At 52.7% G+C, this 19449-nt stretch overlaps 1 protein-coding gene across 2 annotated transcripts in view; it reads right to left on the bottom strand.

Moving 5' to 3' along the window:
• The window catches only part of LOC140393982 (DNA damage-regulated autophagy modulator protein 2-like), a 396903-nt gene that overhangs the window by 132561 nt on the left and 244893 nt on the right, over positions 1-19449 (bottom strand). For both annotated transcript variants that reach the window (XM_072480700.1, XM_072480701.1), the window contains exon 5: positions 9856-10033. In XM_072480700.1, coding sequence (XP_072336801.1) covers positions 9856-10033 — 178 coding nt within the window. The remainder of the gene's footprint in view (positions 1-9855; positions 10034-19449) is intronic.

Below are 19449 nucleotides of genomic sequence, written 5' to 3' on the forward strand. Positions count from 1 at the left end.
AATTCCCTGATCCAGACAGTCCCCAGGTACAATCCCCGCGATCCAGTAAGTCCCCAGTAACAATCCCCCCGATCCAGACATCCCCAGGTACAATCCCCCGATCCAGACAGTCCCCAGTAACAATCCCCCCAATCCAGACAGTCCCCAGGTACAATCCCCCCGATCTAAACAGTCCCAATTAACAATCCCTCTGATCCAGACAGTCCCCGGGAACAATCCCTCTGATCCAGACAGTGCCCAGGTGCAATCCCCCTGATCCAGACAGTCCCCAGGAACAATCCCTCTGATCCAGACAATCCCCGGGTACAATCCCCCCGGATCCAGACAGTCCCCATGAACAATCCCCCTGATCCAGACAGACCGCAGGAACAACCCCCCGGATCCAGACAGTCCCCGGGTATAATCCCCTGATCCTGACAGTCTCCTGGTACAATCCCCCGATCCAGACAGTCCCCAGGAACAATCCCTCTGATCCAGACAGTCCCCAGGTACAATCCCCCCGATCCAGACAGTCTCCTGGTACAATTGCCCCGATCCAGACAGTCCCCAGGTACAATCCCTCTGATCCAGACAGACCCCAGGCAATATCCTCGATCCAGACAGTCCACAGGTACAATCCCCTGACCCTGACAGTCCCCAGGTACAATCCCCCGATCCAGACAGTCCCCAGGAACAATCCCCCGGATCCAGACAGTCCCCAGGTATAATCCCCTGATCCAGACAGTCCCCAGGCACAATCCCCTGATCCTAACAGTCCCCAGGTATAATCCCCCCGATCCAGACCGTCACCAGGTACAATCCCCCCAATCCAGACAGTCCCCAGTTACAATCCCCCTGATCCTGACAGTCCCCAGGAACAATCCCTCATCTCTAGACAGTCCTCAGGTAGAATCCCCCCGACCCAGATAGTCTCCAGGTACAATCTCTCTGATCCAGACAGTCCCCAGGTACGATACCCCCAATCCAGACAGTCCCCAGTTACAATCCCCCTGATCCTGACAGTCCCCAGGAACAATCCCTCTGATCCAGACAGTCCTCAGGTACAATACCCCTGATCTAGACAGTCCCCAGGTACAATCCCCCGATCCAGAAAGTCCCCAGGAACAATCCCCCTGATCCAGACAGTCCCCAGAAACAATCCCCCTGATACAGACAGTCCCCAGGAACAACCGCCCTGATCCAGACAGTCCCCAGGTACAATCCCACTGATCCAGACAGTCCCCAGAAACAATCCCCCTGATACAGACAGTCCCCAGGAACAACCGCCCTGATCCAGACAGTCCCCAGGCACAATCCCCCTGATCCAGACAGTCCCCAGGTACAATCCACCTGATCCAGACACTCCCCAGGAACAATCCCCCTGATCCAGACAGTCCCCAGGTACAATCCCCCGATTCAGACAGTCCCCACGTACAATCCCCCGATCCAGACAGTCCCCACGTACAATCCCCCGATCCAGACAGTCCCCAGGAACACCCCCCGGATCCAGACAGTCCCCAGGGACAATCCCCCGATCCAGACACTCCCCAGTAACAATCCCCCCAATCCAGACAGTCCCCAGGAACAATACCCCCAATCCAGACAGTCCCCAGGTACAATCCCCTGATCCAGACAGTCCCCAGGTACAATCCCCGCGATCCAGTAAGTCCCCAGTAACAATCCCCCCGATCCAGACATCCCAAGGTACAATCCCCCGATCCAGACAGTCCCCAGTAACAATCCCCCCAATCCAGACAGTCCCCAGGTACAATCCCCCCAATCTAGACAGTCCCAATTAACAATCCCTCTGATCCAGACAGTCCCCGGGAACAATCCCTCTGATCCAGACAGTGCCCAGGTACAATCCCCCTGATCCAAACAGTCCCCAGGAACAATCCCTCTGATCCAGACGGTCTCCTGGTACAATCCCCCCGATCCAGACAGTCCCCAGGAACAACCCCCCGGATCCAGACAGTCCCCATGAACAATCCCCCTGATCCAGACAGTCCGCAGGAACAACCCCCCGGATCCAGACAGTCCCCGGGTATAATCCCCTGATCCTGACAGTCTCCTGGTACAATCCCCCGATCCAGACAGTCCCCAGGAACAATCCCTCTGATCCAGACAGTCCCCAGGTACAATCCCCCCGATCCAGACAGTCTCCTGGTACAATTGCCCCGATCCAGACAGTCCCCAGGTACAATCCCTCTGATCCAGACAGACCCCAGGTAAAATCCTCGATCCAGACAGTCCCCAGGTACAATCCCCCGATCCAGACAGTCGCTAGGAACAATCCCCCGGATCCAGACAGTCCCCAGGTATAATCCCCTGATCCAGACAGTCCCCAGGCACAATCCCCTGATCCTAACAGTCCCCAGGTATAATCCCCCCGATCCAGACCATCCCCAGGTACAATCCCCCCAATCCAGACAGTCCCCAGTTACAATCTCCCTGATCCTGACAGTCCCCAGGAACAATCCCTCTGATCTAGACAGTCCTCAGGTACAATACCCCTGATCTAGACAGTCCCCAGGTACAATCCCCCGATCCAGAAAGTCCCCAGGAACAATCCCCCTGATCCAGACAGTCCCCAGAAACAATCCCCCTGATACAGACAGTCCCCAGGAACAACCGCCCTGATCCAGACAGTCCCCAGGTACAATCCCACTGATCCAGACAGTCCCCAGAAACAATCCCCCTGATACAGACAGTCCCCAGGAACAACCGCCCTGATCCAGACAGTCCCCAGGCACAATCCCCCTGATCCAGACAGTCCCCAGGTACAATCCACCTGATCCAGACACTCCCCAGGAACAATCCCCCTGATCCAGACAGTCCCCAGGTACAATCCCCTGATTCAGACAGTCCCCACGTACAATCCCCCGATCCAGACAGTCCCCAGGAACACCCCCCGGATCCAGACAGTCCCCAGGGACAATCCCCCGATCCAGACACTCCCCAGTAACAATCCCCCCAATCCAGACAGTCCCCAGGAACAATACCCCCAATCCAGACAGTCCCCAGGTACAATCCCCTGATCCAGACAGTCCCCAGGTACAATCCCCGCGATCCAGTAAGTCCCCAGTAACAATCCCCCCGATCCAGACATCCCAAGGTACAATCCCCCGATCCAGACAGTCCCCAGTAACAATCCCCCCAATCCAGACAGTCCCCAGGTACAATCCCCCCAATCTAGACAGTCCCAATTAACAATCCCTCTGATCCAGACAGTCCCCGGGAACAATCCCTCTGATCCAGACAGTGCCCAGGTACAATCCCCCTGATCCAAACAGTCCCCAGGAACAATCCCTCTGATCCAGACGGTCTCCTGGTACAATCCCCCCGATCCAGACAGTCCCCAGGAACAACCCCCCGGATCCAGACAGTCCCCATGAACAATCCCCCTGATCCAGACAGTCCGCAGGAACAACCCCCCGGATCCAGACAGTCCCCGGGTATAATCCCCTGATCCTGACAGTCTCCTGGTACAATCCCCCGATCCAGACAGTCCCCAGGAACAATCCCTCTGATCCAGACAGTCCCCAGGTACAATCCCCCCGATCCAGACAGTCTCCTGGTACAATTGCCCCGATCCAGACAGTCCCCAGGTACAATCCCTCTGATCCAGACAGACCCCAGGTAAAATCCTCGATCCAGACAGTCCCCAGGTACAATCCCCCGATCCAGACAGTCGCTAGGAACAATCCCCCGGATCCAGACAGTCCCCAGGTATAATCCCCTGATCCAGACAGTCCCCAGGCACAATCCCCTGATCCTAACAGTCCCCAGGTATAATCCCCCCGATCCAGACCATCCCCAGGTACAATCCCCCCAATCCAGACAGTCCCCAGTTACAATCTCCCTGATCCTGACAGTCCCCAGGAACAATCCCTCTGATCTAGACAGTCCTCAGGTACAATCCCCCCGATCCAGATAGTCTCCAGGTACAATCTCTCTGATCCAGACAGTCCCCACGTACAATCCCCCGATCCAGACAGTCCCCAGGAACACCCCCCGGATCCAGACAGTCCCCAGGGACAATCCCCCGATCCAGACACTCCCCAGTAACAATCCCCCCAATCCAGACAGTCCCCAGGAACAATACCCCCAATCCAGACAGTCCCCAGGTACAATCCCCTGATCCAGACAGTCCCCAGGTACAATCCCCGCGATCCAGTAAGTCCCCAGTAACAATCCCCCCGATCTAGACATCCCCAGGTACAATCCCCCGATCCAGACAGTCCCCAGTAACAATCCCCCCAATCCAGACAGTCCCCAGGTACAATCCCCCCAATCTAGACAGTCCAAATTAACAATCCCTCTGATCCAGACAGTCCCCGGGAACAATCCCTCTGATCCAGACAGTGCCCAGGTACAATCCCCCTGATCCAAACAGTCCCCAGGAACAATCCCTCGGATCCAGACGGTCTCCAGGTACAATCCCCCCGATCCAGACAGTCCCCAGGAACAACCCCCCGGATCCAGACAGTCCCCATGAACAATCCCCCGATCCAGACAGTCCGCAGGAACAACCCCCCGGATCCAGACAGTCCCCGGGTATAATCCCCTGATCCTGACAGTCTCCTGGTACAATCCCCCGATCCAGACAGTCCCCAGGAACAATCCCTCTGATCCAGACAGTCCCCAGGTACAATCCCCCCGATCCAGACAGTCTCCTGGTACAATTGCCCCGATCCAGACAGTCCCCAGGTACAATCCCTCTGATCCAGACAGACCCCAGGTAAAATCCTCGATCCAGACAGTCCACAGGTACAATCCCCTCACCCTTACAGTCCCCAGGTACAATCCCCCGATCCAGACAGTCGCCAGGAACAATCCCCCGGATCCAGACAGTCCCCAGGTATAATCCCCTGATCCAGACAGTCCCCAGGCACAATCCCCTGATCCTAACAGTCCCCAGGTATAATCCAGCCGATCCAGACCATCCCCAGGTACAATCCCCCCAATCCAGACAGTCCCCAGTTAAAATCCCCCTGATCCTGACAGTCCCCAGGAACAATCCCTCATCTCTAGACAGTCCTCAGGTAGAATCCCCCCGACCCAGATAGTCTCCAGGTACAATCTCTCTGATCCAGACAGTCCCCAGGTACGATACCCCCAATCCAGACAGTCCCCAGTTACAATCCCCCTGATCCTGACAGTCCCCAGGAACAATCCCTCTGATCCAGACAGTCCTCAGGTACAATACCCCTGATCTAGACAGTCCCCAGGTACAATCCCCCGATCCAGAAAGTCCCCAGGAACAATCCCCCTGATCCAGACAGTCCCCAGAAACAATCCCCCTGATACAGACAGTCCCCAGGAACAACCGCCCTGATCCAGACAGTCCCCAGGTACAATCCCACTGATCCAGACAGTCCCCAGAAACAATCCCCCTGATACAGACAGTCCCCAGGAACAACCGCCCTGATCCAGACAGTCCCCAGGCACAATCCCCCTGATCCAGACAGTCCCCAGGTACAATCCACCTGATCCAGACACTCCCCAGGAACAATCCCCCTGATCCAGACAGTCCCCAGGTACAATCCCCCGATTCAGACAGTCCCCACGTACAATCCCCCGATCCAGACAGTCCCCAGGAACACCCCCCGGATCCAGACAGTCCCCAGGGACAATCCCCCGATCCACACACTCCCCAGTAACAATCCCCCCAATCCAGACAGTCCCCAGGAACAATACCCCCAATCCAGACAGTCCCCAGGTACAATCCCCTGATCCAGACAGTCCCCAGGTACAATCCCCGCGATCCAGTAAGTCCCCAGTAACAATCCCCCCGATCCAGACATCCCAAGGTACAATCCCCCGATCCAGACAGTCCCCAGTAACAATCCCCCCAATCCAGACAGTCCCCAGGTACAATCCCCCCAATCTAGACAGTCCCAATTAACAATCCCTCTGATCCAGACAGTCCCCGGGAACAATCCCTCTGATCCAGACAGTGCCCAGGTACAATCCCCCTGATCCAAACAGTCCCCAGGAACAATCCCTCTGATCCAGACGGTCTCCTGGTACAATCCCCCCGATCCAGACAGTCCCCAGGAACAACCCCCCGGATCCAGACAGTCCCCATGAACAATCCCCCTGATCCAGACAGTCCGCAGGAACAACCCCCCGGATCCAGACAGTCCCCGGGTATAATCCCCTGATCCTGACAGTCTCCTGGTACAATCCCCCGATCCAGACAGTCCCCAGGAACAATCCCTCTGATCCAGACAGTCCCCAGGTACAATCCCCCCGATCCAGACAGTCTCCTGGTACAATTGCCCCGATCCAGACAGTCCCCAGGTACAATCCCTCTGATCCAGACAGACCCCAGGTAAAATCCTCGATCCAGACAGTCCCCAGGTACAATCCCCCGATCCAGACAGTCGCTAGGAACAATCCCCCGGATCCAGACAGTCCCCAGGTATAATCCCCTGATCCAGACAGTCCCCAGGCACAATCCCCTGATCCTAACAGTCCCCAGGTATAATCCCCCCGATCCAGACCATCCCCAGGTACAATCCCCCCAATCCAGACAGTCCCCAGTTACAATCTCCCTGATCCTGACAGTCCCCAGGAACAATCCCTCTGATCTAGACAGTCCTCAGGTACAATACCCCTGATCTAGACAGTCCCCAGGTACAATCCCCCGATCCAGAAAGTCCCCAGGAACAATCCCCCTGATCCAGACAGTCCCCAGAAACAATCCCCCTGATACAGACAGTCCCCAGGAACAACCGCCCTGATCCAGACAGTCCCCAGGTACAATCCCACTGATCCAGACAGTCCCCAGAAACAATCCCCCTGATACAGACAGTCCCCAGGAACAACCGCCCTGATCCAGACAGTCCCCAGGCACAATCCCCCTGATCCAGACAGTCCCCAGGTACAATCCACCTGAACCAGACACTCCCCAGGAACAATCCCCCTGATCCAGACAGTCCCCAGGTACAATCCCCTGATTCAGACAGTCCCCACGTACAATCCCCCGATCCAGACAGTCCCCAGGAACACCCCCCGGATCCAGACAGTCCCCAGGGACAATCCCCCGATCCAGACACTCCCCAGTAACAATCCCCCCAATCCAGACAGTCCCCAGGAACAATACCCCCAATCCAGACAGTCCCCAGGTACAATCCCCTGATCCAGACAGTCCCCAGGTACAATCCCCGCGATCCAGTAAGTCCCCAGTAACAATCCCCCCGATCCAGACATCCCAAGGTACAATCCCCCGATCCAGACAGTCCCCAGTAACAATCCCCCCAATCCAGACAGTCCCCAGGTACAATCCCCCCAATCTAGACAGTCCCAATTAACAATCCCTCTGATCCAGACAGTCCCCGGGAACAATCCCTCTGATCCAGACAGTGCCCAGGTACAATCCCCCTGATCCAAACAGTCCCCAGGAACAATCCCTCTGATCCAGACGGTCTCCTGGTACAATCCCCCCGATCCAGACAGTCCCCAGGAACAACCCCCCGGATCCAGACAGTCCCCATGAACAATCCCCCTGATCCAGACAGTCCGCAGGAACAACCCCCCGGATCCAGACAGTCCCCGGGTATAATCCCCTGATCCTGACAGTCTCCTGGTACAATCCCCCGATCCAGACAGTCCCCAGGAACAATCCCTCTGATCCAGACAGTCCCCAGGTACAATCCCCCCGATCCAGACAGTCTCCTGGTACAATTGCCCCGATCCAGACAGTCCCCAGGTACAATCCCTCTGATCCAGACAGACCCCAGGTAAAATCCTCGATCCAGACAGTCCCCAGGTACAATCCCCCGATCCAGACAGTCGCTAGGAACAATCCCCCGGATCCAGACAGTCCCCAGGTATAATCCCCTGATCCAGACAGTCCCCAGGCACAATCCCCTGATCCTAACAGTCCCCAGGTATAATCCCCCCGATCCAGACCATCCCCAGGTACAATCCCCCCAATCCAGACAGTCCCCAGTTACAATCTCCCTGATCCTGACAGTCCCCAGGAACAATCCCTCTGATCTAGACAGTCCTCAGGTACAATCCCCCCGATCCAGATAGTCTCCAGGTACAATCTCTCTGATCCAGACAGTCCCCACGTACAATCCCCCGATCCAGACAGTCCCCAGGAACACCCCCCGGATCCAGACAGTCCCCAGGGACAATCCCCCGATCCAGACACTCCCCAGTAACAATCCCCCCAATCCAGACAGTCCCCAGGAACAATACCCCCAATCCAGACAGTCCCCAGGTACAATCCCCTGATCCAGACAGTCCCCAGGTACAATCCCCGCGATCCAGTAAGTCCCCAGTAACAATCCCCCCGATCTAGACATCCCCAGGTACAATCCCCCGATCCAGACAGTCCCCAGTAACAATCCCCCCAATCCAGACAGTCCCCAGGTACAATCCCCCCAATCTAGACAGTCCAAATTAACAATCCCTCTGATCCAGACAGTCCCCGGGAACAATCCCTCTGATCCAGACAGTGCCCAGGTACAATCCCCCTGATCCAAACAGTCCCCAGGAACAATCCCTCGGATCCAGACGGTCTCCAGGTACAATCCCCCCGATCCAGACAGTCCCCAGGAACAACCCCCCGGATCCAGACAGTCCCCATGAACAATCCCCCGATCCAGACAGTCCGCAGGAACAACCCCCCGGATCCAGACAGTCCCCGGGTATAATCCCCTGATCCTGACAGTCTCCTGGTACAATCCCCCGATCCAGACAGTCCCCAGGAACAATCCCTCTGATCCAGACAGTCCCCAGGTACAATCCCCCCGATCCAGACAGTCTCCTGGTACAATTGCCCCGATCCAGACAGTCCCCAGGTACAATCCCTCTGATCCAGACAGACCCCAGGTAAAATCCTCGATCCAGACAGTCCACAGGTACAATCCCCTCACCCTTACAGTCCCCAGGTACAATCCCCCGATCCAGACAGTCGCCAGGAACAATCCCCCGGATCCAGACAGTCCCCAGGTATAATCCCCTGATCCAGACAGTCCCCAGGCACAATCCCCTGATCCTAACAGTCCCCAGGTATAATCCAGCCGATCCAGACCATCCCCAGGTACAATCCCCCCAATCCAGACAGTCCCCAGTTACAATCCCCCTGATCCTGACAGTCCCCAGGAACAATCCCTCTGATCTAGACAGTCCTCAGGTACAATCCCCCCGATCCAGATAGTCTCCAGGTACAATCTCTCTGATCCAGACAGTCCCCAGGTACAATCCCCCCAATCCAGACAGTCCCCAGTTACAATCCCCCTGATCCTGACAGTCCCCAGGTACAATCCCCCGATCCAGACAGTCGCCAGGAACAATCCCCCGGATCCAGACAGTCCCCAGGTATAATCCCCTGATCCAGACAGTCCCTTGGCACAATCCCCTGATCCAGACAGTCCCCAGGTACAATCCCCGCGATCCAGACCATCCCCAGGTACAATCCCCCCAATCCAGACAGTCCCCAGTTACAATCCCCCTGATCCTGACAGTCCCCAGGAACAATCCCTCTGATCTAGACAGTCCTCAGGTACAATCCCCCCGATCCAGATAGTCTCCAGGTACAATCTCTCTGATCCAGACAGTCCCCAGGTACAATCCCCCCAATCCAGACAGTCCCCAGTTACAATCCCCCTGATCCTGACAGTCCCCATGAACAATCCCTCTGATCCAGACAGTCCTCAGGTACAATCCCAAGCTCTAGGCATCCACCAGGTACAAATCACCCTCCACCTCCCATTTTTACACTCTTCTCTACCTAGGGGAAATCTTCCCCGTTATTCTATTGCCCACCACCAATCCTCAGTGGACAATCCTGTTGCTCCGAGGAAAGGGCTCTTTGCTGATATGAGAGTCTGACACATTGGCCTTTCTGAAGGATACTGCTGATGATGCTGCCCGCACACCAGATTAAAAGCGCACATCGAATCCGGAAGATCCCAATGCCGTGGATGAGTGGCTGCATCTTGTACGATAGAATTGTCTGCAGCAGGAGGTAAACAACGCCTATCCCAAACGTCAGCACAGCACCACAGACATGGACTTGAATGATCGCGGTTTTCTAAAAGGAAAAAGAAGAGAATAACAAAATTACAAAGAGACACATGAGCCAATCTGGAACCAGAAAATGCACTGAACCGTACAACGGAATCAAGTCAATTGAACGTTCTTTTGTTGCACAGTTCTGTGATGTGACAGTGTACGGGGGTTCACAGCTTAGCGGTGGGCAAATGTGAATGATTTCCCATTGTCCATCACTGCTGCCCTCATACATAGCAAAAGGAGAACTGAAGGTTTTCAAGACCCATCCTGAAGTCTCTCAAAGCTTCGATTTCTACACAAATATTCAGTTTTGAAACTGGAGTCATTGCAATGCAACAAGAGATTTAGTTTGCTTGGCATTACGGAACTTGAGTAGTGCCTCAACCAATTAGAGTTGAATTGCCTTTTTTGAACTTAAACAAAAACTGTTCGCTGGTGCATTTTCCATGGCAATGCTTCGACCAATCAGAGCCCACTTGTGAACCGATCAGCACTCTTTTATCATGCTGTATTAATTGTTGCTCACTTTAGAATTTGGTATTCTTGCGTCTGTGCTGATGAGTGCAAAGCACAAAGCTTTGACAGCATGTCTCTTTTTTCAGCAATATAACTTAGGTCTACATATCCCACTGCTAAGGTAAGGTAAAGTCACCCTAGACCCAGTTGACGGTTGCTTTCCCCTTTGAGGGGGAAGAGCTGACTGGTGGTAATTTAATCTGAGGATCACCACACCTCAGGCAAGGGCAAGGTTGAGAAGGCGGGGCTTTCATGAATCACCTTAGCTGGTACCCACACTGTTGGCCTTGCTCTGCATCATGAACCAGCTGTGTAGCCAACTGAGCTAAACCGGCCCTACATCAAGTATTAAAGGATAACGTCAGTCAGAGAATGAGAATGGAGTGAACTACACAGTCACAGAATCCCTACAATGCAGAAGGAGAACATTCAGCCCATCAGGTCTGCACCAACCCTCTGAAAGAGCACTCTACCTAAACCAACTCCCGGACTCTATCCCATAATCTTAACCTGCATATTTTTGGACACTAAAGGGCAATTTAGCCTGGCCAATCCACCTAACCTGCACATCTTGGATTACATTTGTTTTATTGTCACATGTACCAAGGTACAGTAAAAGGTTGTGTTCTGTGTACGGTCCAGGCAGATAGTTCCATACAGGAGAAAAAGCACATAGATACAGACTGTAAATACAAAGGCAAGGGTGAGCATACGGAGTGCAGTACTACTCAGTCGAGACGATGTGTGAACATAAAACAGAAAGGTTAGAGACAGTATTAGTGTTAGAATTAAATTTTTAAAGGTTAGTACGGTTATAAGAATTGTAGGAAAAGGATCTGTGTGAGAGAGCTCACAGAGAGTCACCACGCCGGATCCGATGCCATCTGTCCTCCAAAGGATAGTGGGAGGAAACTGGAGCACCCGGAAGAAATCCACGCGACATAGGGAGAAAATGCAAACTCCACACAGCCAGTCACCCGAGGCTTAAATTGAACCCAGGTCCCTGGCGCTGTGAGACAACTGTGCTAACCACTGAACCACCGTGCCATAATGTGCATTAGTATGTAGCTTTTAATTAATCAGGCAAATGCTAACTTTTGTGATTATTTTACTCCGAGCATCTTTGGCAAGGCCAGCAAACGTTCCAAATCCCTGATTACCCAGGAGATGAAAACAAATGTCCAGCAATGCTCACACCCATGTAAGAATAAAATCAGGTCAAAAGATTTTCTTAAATAATAAGTCAGAAAAATTGTTGGGCTCTACAATATTTTCAGGATGATTGTGAAGCTATTATAAAGTATCATTTGGAAATTACAATTTGTAACACACAATTTAATCCAACCAGCTCATACTGCTATTTATCCGGCATCCCAGCATCACCCTCGCCCTGCAGACCTGAACTCTGCTCCCAGATTCCTTTACTTCAACTATCCTTCGTACTGACAATATCACTATCGCTGGTGGGGCTTTCACAGCCTCACTAACCTCTGTGTAAAAGAGACAATCTTTTTACAAATTATCTCACTCTATCCAAAGATTTACAGTCAACTAAAAGATATATAGCCATTGAAAGAGTAAAGACAAACAAACACACAACTGAACAACAATGAAACACTGGGTTATCAGGTAAAAAACTCTTGAGAAACCTTTGCTAAACTATCTTGTCTGAAACACATGATTTGCCTTTACGTACTATTCCAGGGTCACCAAATGCTCTTCACATCTATCTTTGGCACACTCATCAAATGACATGCAGCCTCAATTATACAAATCCTTTCAGGCCAGAAGGATATTTCTTTATTTGACTACGGCTGCAAAGTTCACAAAATCTATTCAATTACCTTCTCCTCCTCCTCCAGGTAACATAGAACATAGAACATAGAACGATACAGCGCAGTACAGGCCCTTCAGCCCACGATGTTGCACCGACATGGGAAGTCAAAAAACAAAAGCCATCTAACCTACACTATGCCATTATCATCCATATGCTTATCCAATAAACTTTTAAGTGCCCTCAATGTTGGCGAGTTCACTACTGTTGCAGGTAGGGCATTCCACGGCCTCACCACTCTTTGCGTAAAGAACCTACCTCTGACCTGTGTCCTATATCTATTACCCCTCAGTTTAAGGCTATGTCCCCTCGTGCTAGCCATTTCCATCCGCGGGAGAAGGCTCTCACTGTCCACCCTATCTAACCCGCTGATCATTTTGTATGCCTCTATTAAGTCTCCTCTTAACCTTCTTCTCTCCAACGAAAACAACCTCAAGTCCATCAGCCTTTCCTCATAAGATTTTCCCTCCATACCAGGTAACATCCTGGTAAATCTCCTCTGCACCCGCTCCAAAGCCTCCACGTCCTTCCTATAATGCGGTGACCAGAACTGTACGCAATACTCCAAATGCGGCCGTACCAGAGTTTTGTACAGCTGCAACATGACCTCCTGACTCCGGAACTCAATCCCTCTACCAATAAAGGCCAACACTCCATAGGCCTTCTTCACAACCCTATCAACCTGGGTGGCAACTTTCAGGGATCTATGTACATGGACACCTAGATCCCTCTGCTCATCCACACTTCCAAGAACTTTACCATTAGCCAAATATACGGATTCCTGTTATTCCTTCCAAAGTGAATCACCTCACACTTCTCTACATTAAACTCCATTTGCCACTCTCAGCCCAGCTCTGCAGCTTATCTATGTCCCTCTGTAACCTGCTACATCCTTCCGCACTGTCGACAACACCACCGACTTTAGTGTCGTCTGCAAATTTACTCACCCACCCTTCTGCGCCCTCCTCTAGGTCATTGATAAAAATGACAAACAGCAACGGCCCCAGAACAGATCCTTGTGGTACTCCACTTGTAACTGAACTCCATTCTGAACATTTCCCATCAACCACCACCCTCTGTCTTCTTTCAGCTAGCCAATTTCTGATCCACATCTCTAAATCACCCTCAATCCCCAGCCTCCGTATTTTCTGCAATAGCCTACCGTGGGGAACCTTATCAAACGCTTTACTGAAATCCATATACACCACATCAACTGCTCTACCCTCGTCTACCTGTTCAGTCACCTTCTCAAAGAACTCGATAAGGTTTGTGAGGCATGACCTACCCTTCACAAAGCCATGCTGACTATCCCTAATCATATTATTCCTATCTAGATGATTATAAATCTTGTCTCTTATAATCCCCTCCAAGACTTTACCCACAACAGACGTGAGGCTCACCGGTCTATAGTTGCCGAGGTTGTCTCTACTCCCCTTCTTGAACAAAGGGACCACATTTGCTATCCTCCAGTCCTCTGGCACTATTCCTGTAGCCAATGATGACATAAAAATCAAAGCCAAAGGCCCAGCAATCTCTTCCCTGGCTTCCCAGAGAATCCTAGGATAAATCCCATCAGGCCCCGGGGACTTATCTATTTTCAGCCTGTCCAGAATTGCCAACACCTCTTCCCTACGTACCTCAATGCCATCTATTCTAATAGCCTGGGTCTCAGCATTCTCCTCCACAACATTATCTTTTTCCTGAGTGAATACTGACGAAAAATATTCATTTAGTATCTCGCCTATCTCTTCAGACTCCACACACAACTTCCCATCCCTGTCCTTGACTGGCCCTACTCTTACCCTAGTCATTCTTTTATTCCTGACATACCTATAGAAAGCTTTTGGGTTTTCCTTGATCCTACCTGCCAAATACTTCTCATGTCCCCTCCTTGCTCGTCTTAGCTCTCTCTTTAGATCCTTCCTCGCTACCTTGTAACTATCAAGCGCCCCAACTGAAACTTCACACCTCATCTTCACATAGGCCTCCTTCTTCCTCTTAACAAGAGATTCCACTTCTTTGGTAAACCACGGTTCCCTCGCTCGACGCCTTCCTCCCTGCCTGACCGGTACGTACTTATCAAGAACACGCAGTAGCTGCTCCTTAAACAAGCTCCACATATCCAGTGTGCCCAACACCTGCAGCCTACTTCTCCAACCTATCCCCCCCAAGTCATGTCTTTTTAAAAATATATATATATTTTATTAAAGTTTTTCGATCAAACAAAAATTTCCCATTTTACAACTTTGTAATAATATATACATTGATCGTTTTTTAAATAAATAATATACTAACTAACGGCAACTGCCAACAACAAAATAAGAAACAACAGAAATAATAACTAAAATAGTAACTTTGTGAAATCCAATATAAATAACTAATATATAAACACACACATAAAACTCCTGAAGACCCAAATGAGCCCTCCCACCCCCCCCACCCCCCCCGGGCTGCTGCTGCTGCCTTTCCTATTTTCCCTTATCGCTCTGCGAGATAGTCGAGGAACGGTTGCCACCGCCCGGTGAACCCCTGAGCCGAACCTCTTAATGCATATTTTATCCGTTCCAGTTTTATAAACCCTGCCATGTCGTTGATCCAGGCCTCCACACCCGGGGGCTTAGCTTTTTTCCACATAAGTAGAATCCTTCGCCGGGCTACTAGGGACGCAAAGGCCAACACGTCGGCCTCTCTTGCCTCCTGCACTCCCGGCTCAGATGCAACCCCAAATATAGCCAACCCCCAGCTTGGTTTGACCCGGACCCCCACCACCTTCGAGATCACTTTTGCCACACCCACCCAGAACCCATGCAATACCGGACATGACCAAAACACGTGGGTGTGGTTCGCCGGGCTTCCCGCGCATCTCCCGCACCTATCTTCCACTCCAAAAAACCTACTCAGCCTTGCTCCCGTCATATGCGCCCTGTGTAGAACCTTGAATTGTATCAGGCTGAACCTGGCATACGAGGACGAAGAGTTTACCTTACTTAGGGCATCTGCCCACAGCCCCTCCTCAATCTCTTCCCCCAGATCCTCCTCCCATTTTCCCTTCAGCTCCTCTACCATCATCTCCCCCTCGTCTCTCATTTCCCTATATATATCTGACACCCTACCATCACCCACCCATGCCCCTGAAATCACTCTGTTCTGGATCTCTTGCGCCGGGAGCTGCGGAAATTCCCTCACCTGTTGCCTCACAAATGCCCTCACTTGCATGTAACGAAATGCATTCCCAGGTGGCAACCCATATTTTTCTGTCAGTGCTCCCAGACTCGCAAGCGTCCCGTCTAAGAACAAGTCCTGCAATTTCACAATTCCTGCTCGCTGCCAAGATTTAAATCCCCCATCTATCCTTCCCGGGACGAACCTATGGTTGTTCCTTATCGGGGACCACACTGAGGCACCCGTCACTCCCTTATGTCGTCTCCACTGCCCCCAAATTTTCAGAGTTGCCACCACCACTGGGTTTGTGGTGTATTTTTTCGGGGAGAACGGTAACGGCGCCGTCGCCAGTGCTTTTAAGCTAGTTCCCCTACAGGACGCCATCTCCAGTCTTTTCCACGCCGCTCCTTCCACTTCCCTCATCCATGCACATATCATTAACACGTTGGCGGCCCAATAATAATCACTCAGACTCGGCAGTGCCAGTCCCCCTCTGTCCCTACTGCGCTGCAGGAACCCCCTCTTTACTCTTGGGGTCTTTCCAGCCCACACAAAGCTCAGAATACTCTTGTCCACCTTCTTGAAAAAGGCCTTTGTAATCAGTACAGGGAGGCACTGGAACACAAAAAGAAACCTCGGAAGGACCACCATTTTAACCGCCTGCACCCTGCCCGCCAATGACAGGGGCGCCATGTCCCACCTCCTAAAGTCCTCTTCCATCTGCTCTACCAGTCGTGCCAAGTTAAGCTTATGCAAGGTTCCCCAGTTCCTGGCCACCTGGATCCCTAAATACCGGAAATCTCTTCTTACCCTCCTCAACGGTAAATCGTCTATTCCCCTGCCCTGTTCCCCGGGGTGCATCACAAACAGTTCACTCTTCCCCATATTCAATTTATATCCTGAAAATTCTCCAAACTCCGAGTGTCTGCATTATCTCAGGCATCCCCTCCACTGGGTCCGCGACATACAACAACAAATCATCCGCGTATAATGACACCCGATGCTCTTCTCCTCCTCTAAGTACCCCCCTCCACTTCCTAGAGCCCCTCAGCTCTATGGCCAATGGCTCAATTGCCAACGCAAACAGTAACGGGGACAGGGGACATCCTGTCTTGTACCCCTATGTAGTCGGAAGTGGTCAGATCGTTGCCTATTTGTAATCACACTTGCCACCGGGGCCCTGTACAGGAGCTGAGCCATCTAATGAACCCCTCCCCAAATCCAAATCTCCTCAGTACTTCCCACAGATAGTGCCACTCCACTCTATCAAATGCTTTCTCTGCATCCATCGCCACCACTATCTCCGCCTCCCCCTCCGGTGGGGGCATCATCATCACCCCCAACAGCCTCCGTATGTTAGTATTCAATTGCCTCCCTTCAACAAACCCCGTTTGATCATCATGCACCACCCCAGGGACACAGTCCTCTATCCTCGTCGCCATCACCTTGGCCAAAAGCTTGGCATCTACGTTCAAGAGGGAAATAGGCCTGTATGACCCGCACTGCAGCGGGTCTTTGTCTCTTTTCAGGATCAGCGATATCGTCGCCTCCGACATCGTCGGGGGTAGTGTCCCCCTTTCCCTAGCCTCATTAAAGGTTCTCGTCAGAAGTGGGGCCAGCAGGTCCACGTATTTCCTATAGAACCCAACCGGGAACCCATCCGGTCCCGGGGCCTTCCCTGCCTGCATGTTCCCAATTCCTTTTACCACCTCCTCCACCTCAATCTGCGCTCCCACTCCTGTCGTCTCCTGTTCCCCAACCTTCGGGAACTCCAGCTGGTCTAGGAAACGCATCATTCCCTCTTTCCCTTCCGGGGGTTGAGCCTTATATAGCCTCTCGTAAAATACCTTAAACACCCCGTTCACCCTCTCCGCTCCCCGTTCCATCTTTCCCTCCTCGTCTCTAACCCCTCCGATCTCTCTCGCCGCCCCCCTCTTCCTAAGTTGTTGGGCCAGCAGCCGGCTCGCCTTCTCTCCATATTCATACTGCACTCCCTGTGCCTTCCTCCATTGTGCCTCCGCCTTACCCGTGGTCAACAAGTCAAAGTCTGTGTGCAATCTCAGTCTTTCCCTGTATAGCCCTTCATCTGGAGTCTCCGCATATTGCCTATCCACCCTCAAAATCTCCCTCAACAATCTCTCCCTTTCTTTACCCTCTTGTTTCCCCTTATGGGCCCTTATGGAGATCAGCTCCCCTCTAACCACCGCCTTCAGCGCCTCCCAGACCACTCCCACCTGGACCTCTCCGTCATCATTGATCTCTAGGTACCTTTCAATACATCCCCTCACCCTTACACATACCCCCTCGTCCGCCAACAGTCCCATATCTAATCTCCAGAGTGGGTGGTGCTCCTTTTCCTCTCCTACTTCCAGATCTACCCAATGTGGGGCTTGATCTGAAATGGCTATAGCCGAATACTCCGTTCCTGCCACCTTCGGGATCAGCGCCCTTCCCAGGACAAAGAAGTCTATCCGGGAGTACACTTTGTGGACATGGGAGAAGAAGGAAAACTCTTTACTCCTTGGTCCAGTAAATCTCCAGGGATCCACACCTCCCATCTGCTCCATAAAGCCCTTAAGCACCTTGGCCGCTGCTGGCCTCCTCCCGGTCCTAGATCTGGACCGGTCCAGCCCTGGGTCCAGCCCCGTGTTGAAGTCCCCCCCCCCCCCCATTACCAACTTTCCCATCTCCAGGTCCGGGATGCGCCACAATATACACTTCATAAAGTTCGCATCATCCCAGTTCGGGGCATATATGTTCACCAGCACCACGCCTCACCTTGCAATCTGCCACTCACCATCACGTATCTACCCCCACTGTCCGCCACTGTAGTCTTCGCCTCAAACAATACCCGTTTCCCCACCAGTATTGCCACCCCTCTATTTTTCGCATCCAAGCCCGAGTGGAATACCTGTCCCACCCATCCTTTTCTTAATCTGACCTGATCCGCCAGTTTCAGGTGCGTCTCCTGAAGCATGACCACATCTGCCTTTAGCTTCTTTAGGTGCGCAAGTACCCTTGCCCTCTTAATCGGCCCATTCAACCCTCTCACGTTCCACGTGATCAACCGGGTTGGGGGGCTCTTTACCCCCGCCCCTCGTCGACTAGCCATCCCCTTTTTTAGACCAGCTCCTCACCTGGTTCCCACCCACCCGCTTACCCCCCGGACGGTGCCCTCCCGTCCCGACCATCCCATCCCGTAACAGCTCCCCCTTCCCCTTAGCAGCAGCAACCCAGTTAACCCCCCCCTCCCCCCGCTAGATTCCCCTCCAGCTTGATTGCTCCCCCATATTGCTTCCGGGAGTCAGCTAACTCTGGCTGACCTCGGCTTCCCCGTTTATCCTTTGACCTCCCTGCATGTGAGGCCCCCTTCCTTCCTGCGCCCTTTTTCCCGCCTCAATTTCCATAGCGCGGGAAAAAACACGCGCTTCCCTCTCAGCCCCGCCCCCAACGGCGCAGTTCCCTCATTCCCCTTCCCTGTCCCCTTTTCCACCGGCGCCCAAATTTCTTTGTTGCCCCCCCCCCCCCCCCCCCCCCCGGGGGCATATTAGCCCTCTCCTCTCCCCACTTTACATTTCTGTGCCACCACCTCGCTACCTCTCTCCAGACATCAATTTCTCAAGTCTAGTCCAATTTCTCTTCCTGAATGAATGTCGATGCCTCCTCCGCCGTCTCGAAGTAGTGGTGTTTGCCCTGGCGTGTGACCCACAATCTTGCCGGCTGCAGCATCCCAAATTTGACTTTCTTCCTATGGAGCACCGCCTTGGCCCGATTGAAGCTCACCCTCCTTCTCGCCACCTCCGCACTCCAATCTTGATATACCCGTATCACCGCGTTCTCCCACTTGCTGCTCCGTGTCCTCTTAACCCAACTCAGGACCATCTCCCTGTCCCTGTAGCGATGGAACCTCACCACTATTGCTC

Source organism: Scyliorhinus torazame, chromosome 17, assembly GCF_047496885.1.
Source record: "Scyliorhinus torazame isolate Kashiwa2021f chromosome 17, sScyTor2.1, whole genome shotgun sequence".
Lineage (NCBI taxonomy): Eukaryota > Metazoa > Chordata > Chondrichthyes > Carcharhiniformes > Scyliorhinidae > Scyliorhinus > Scyliorhinus torazame.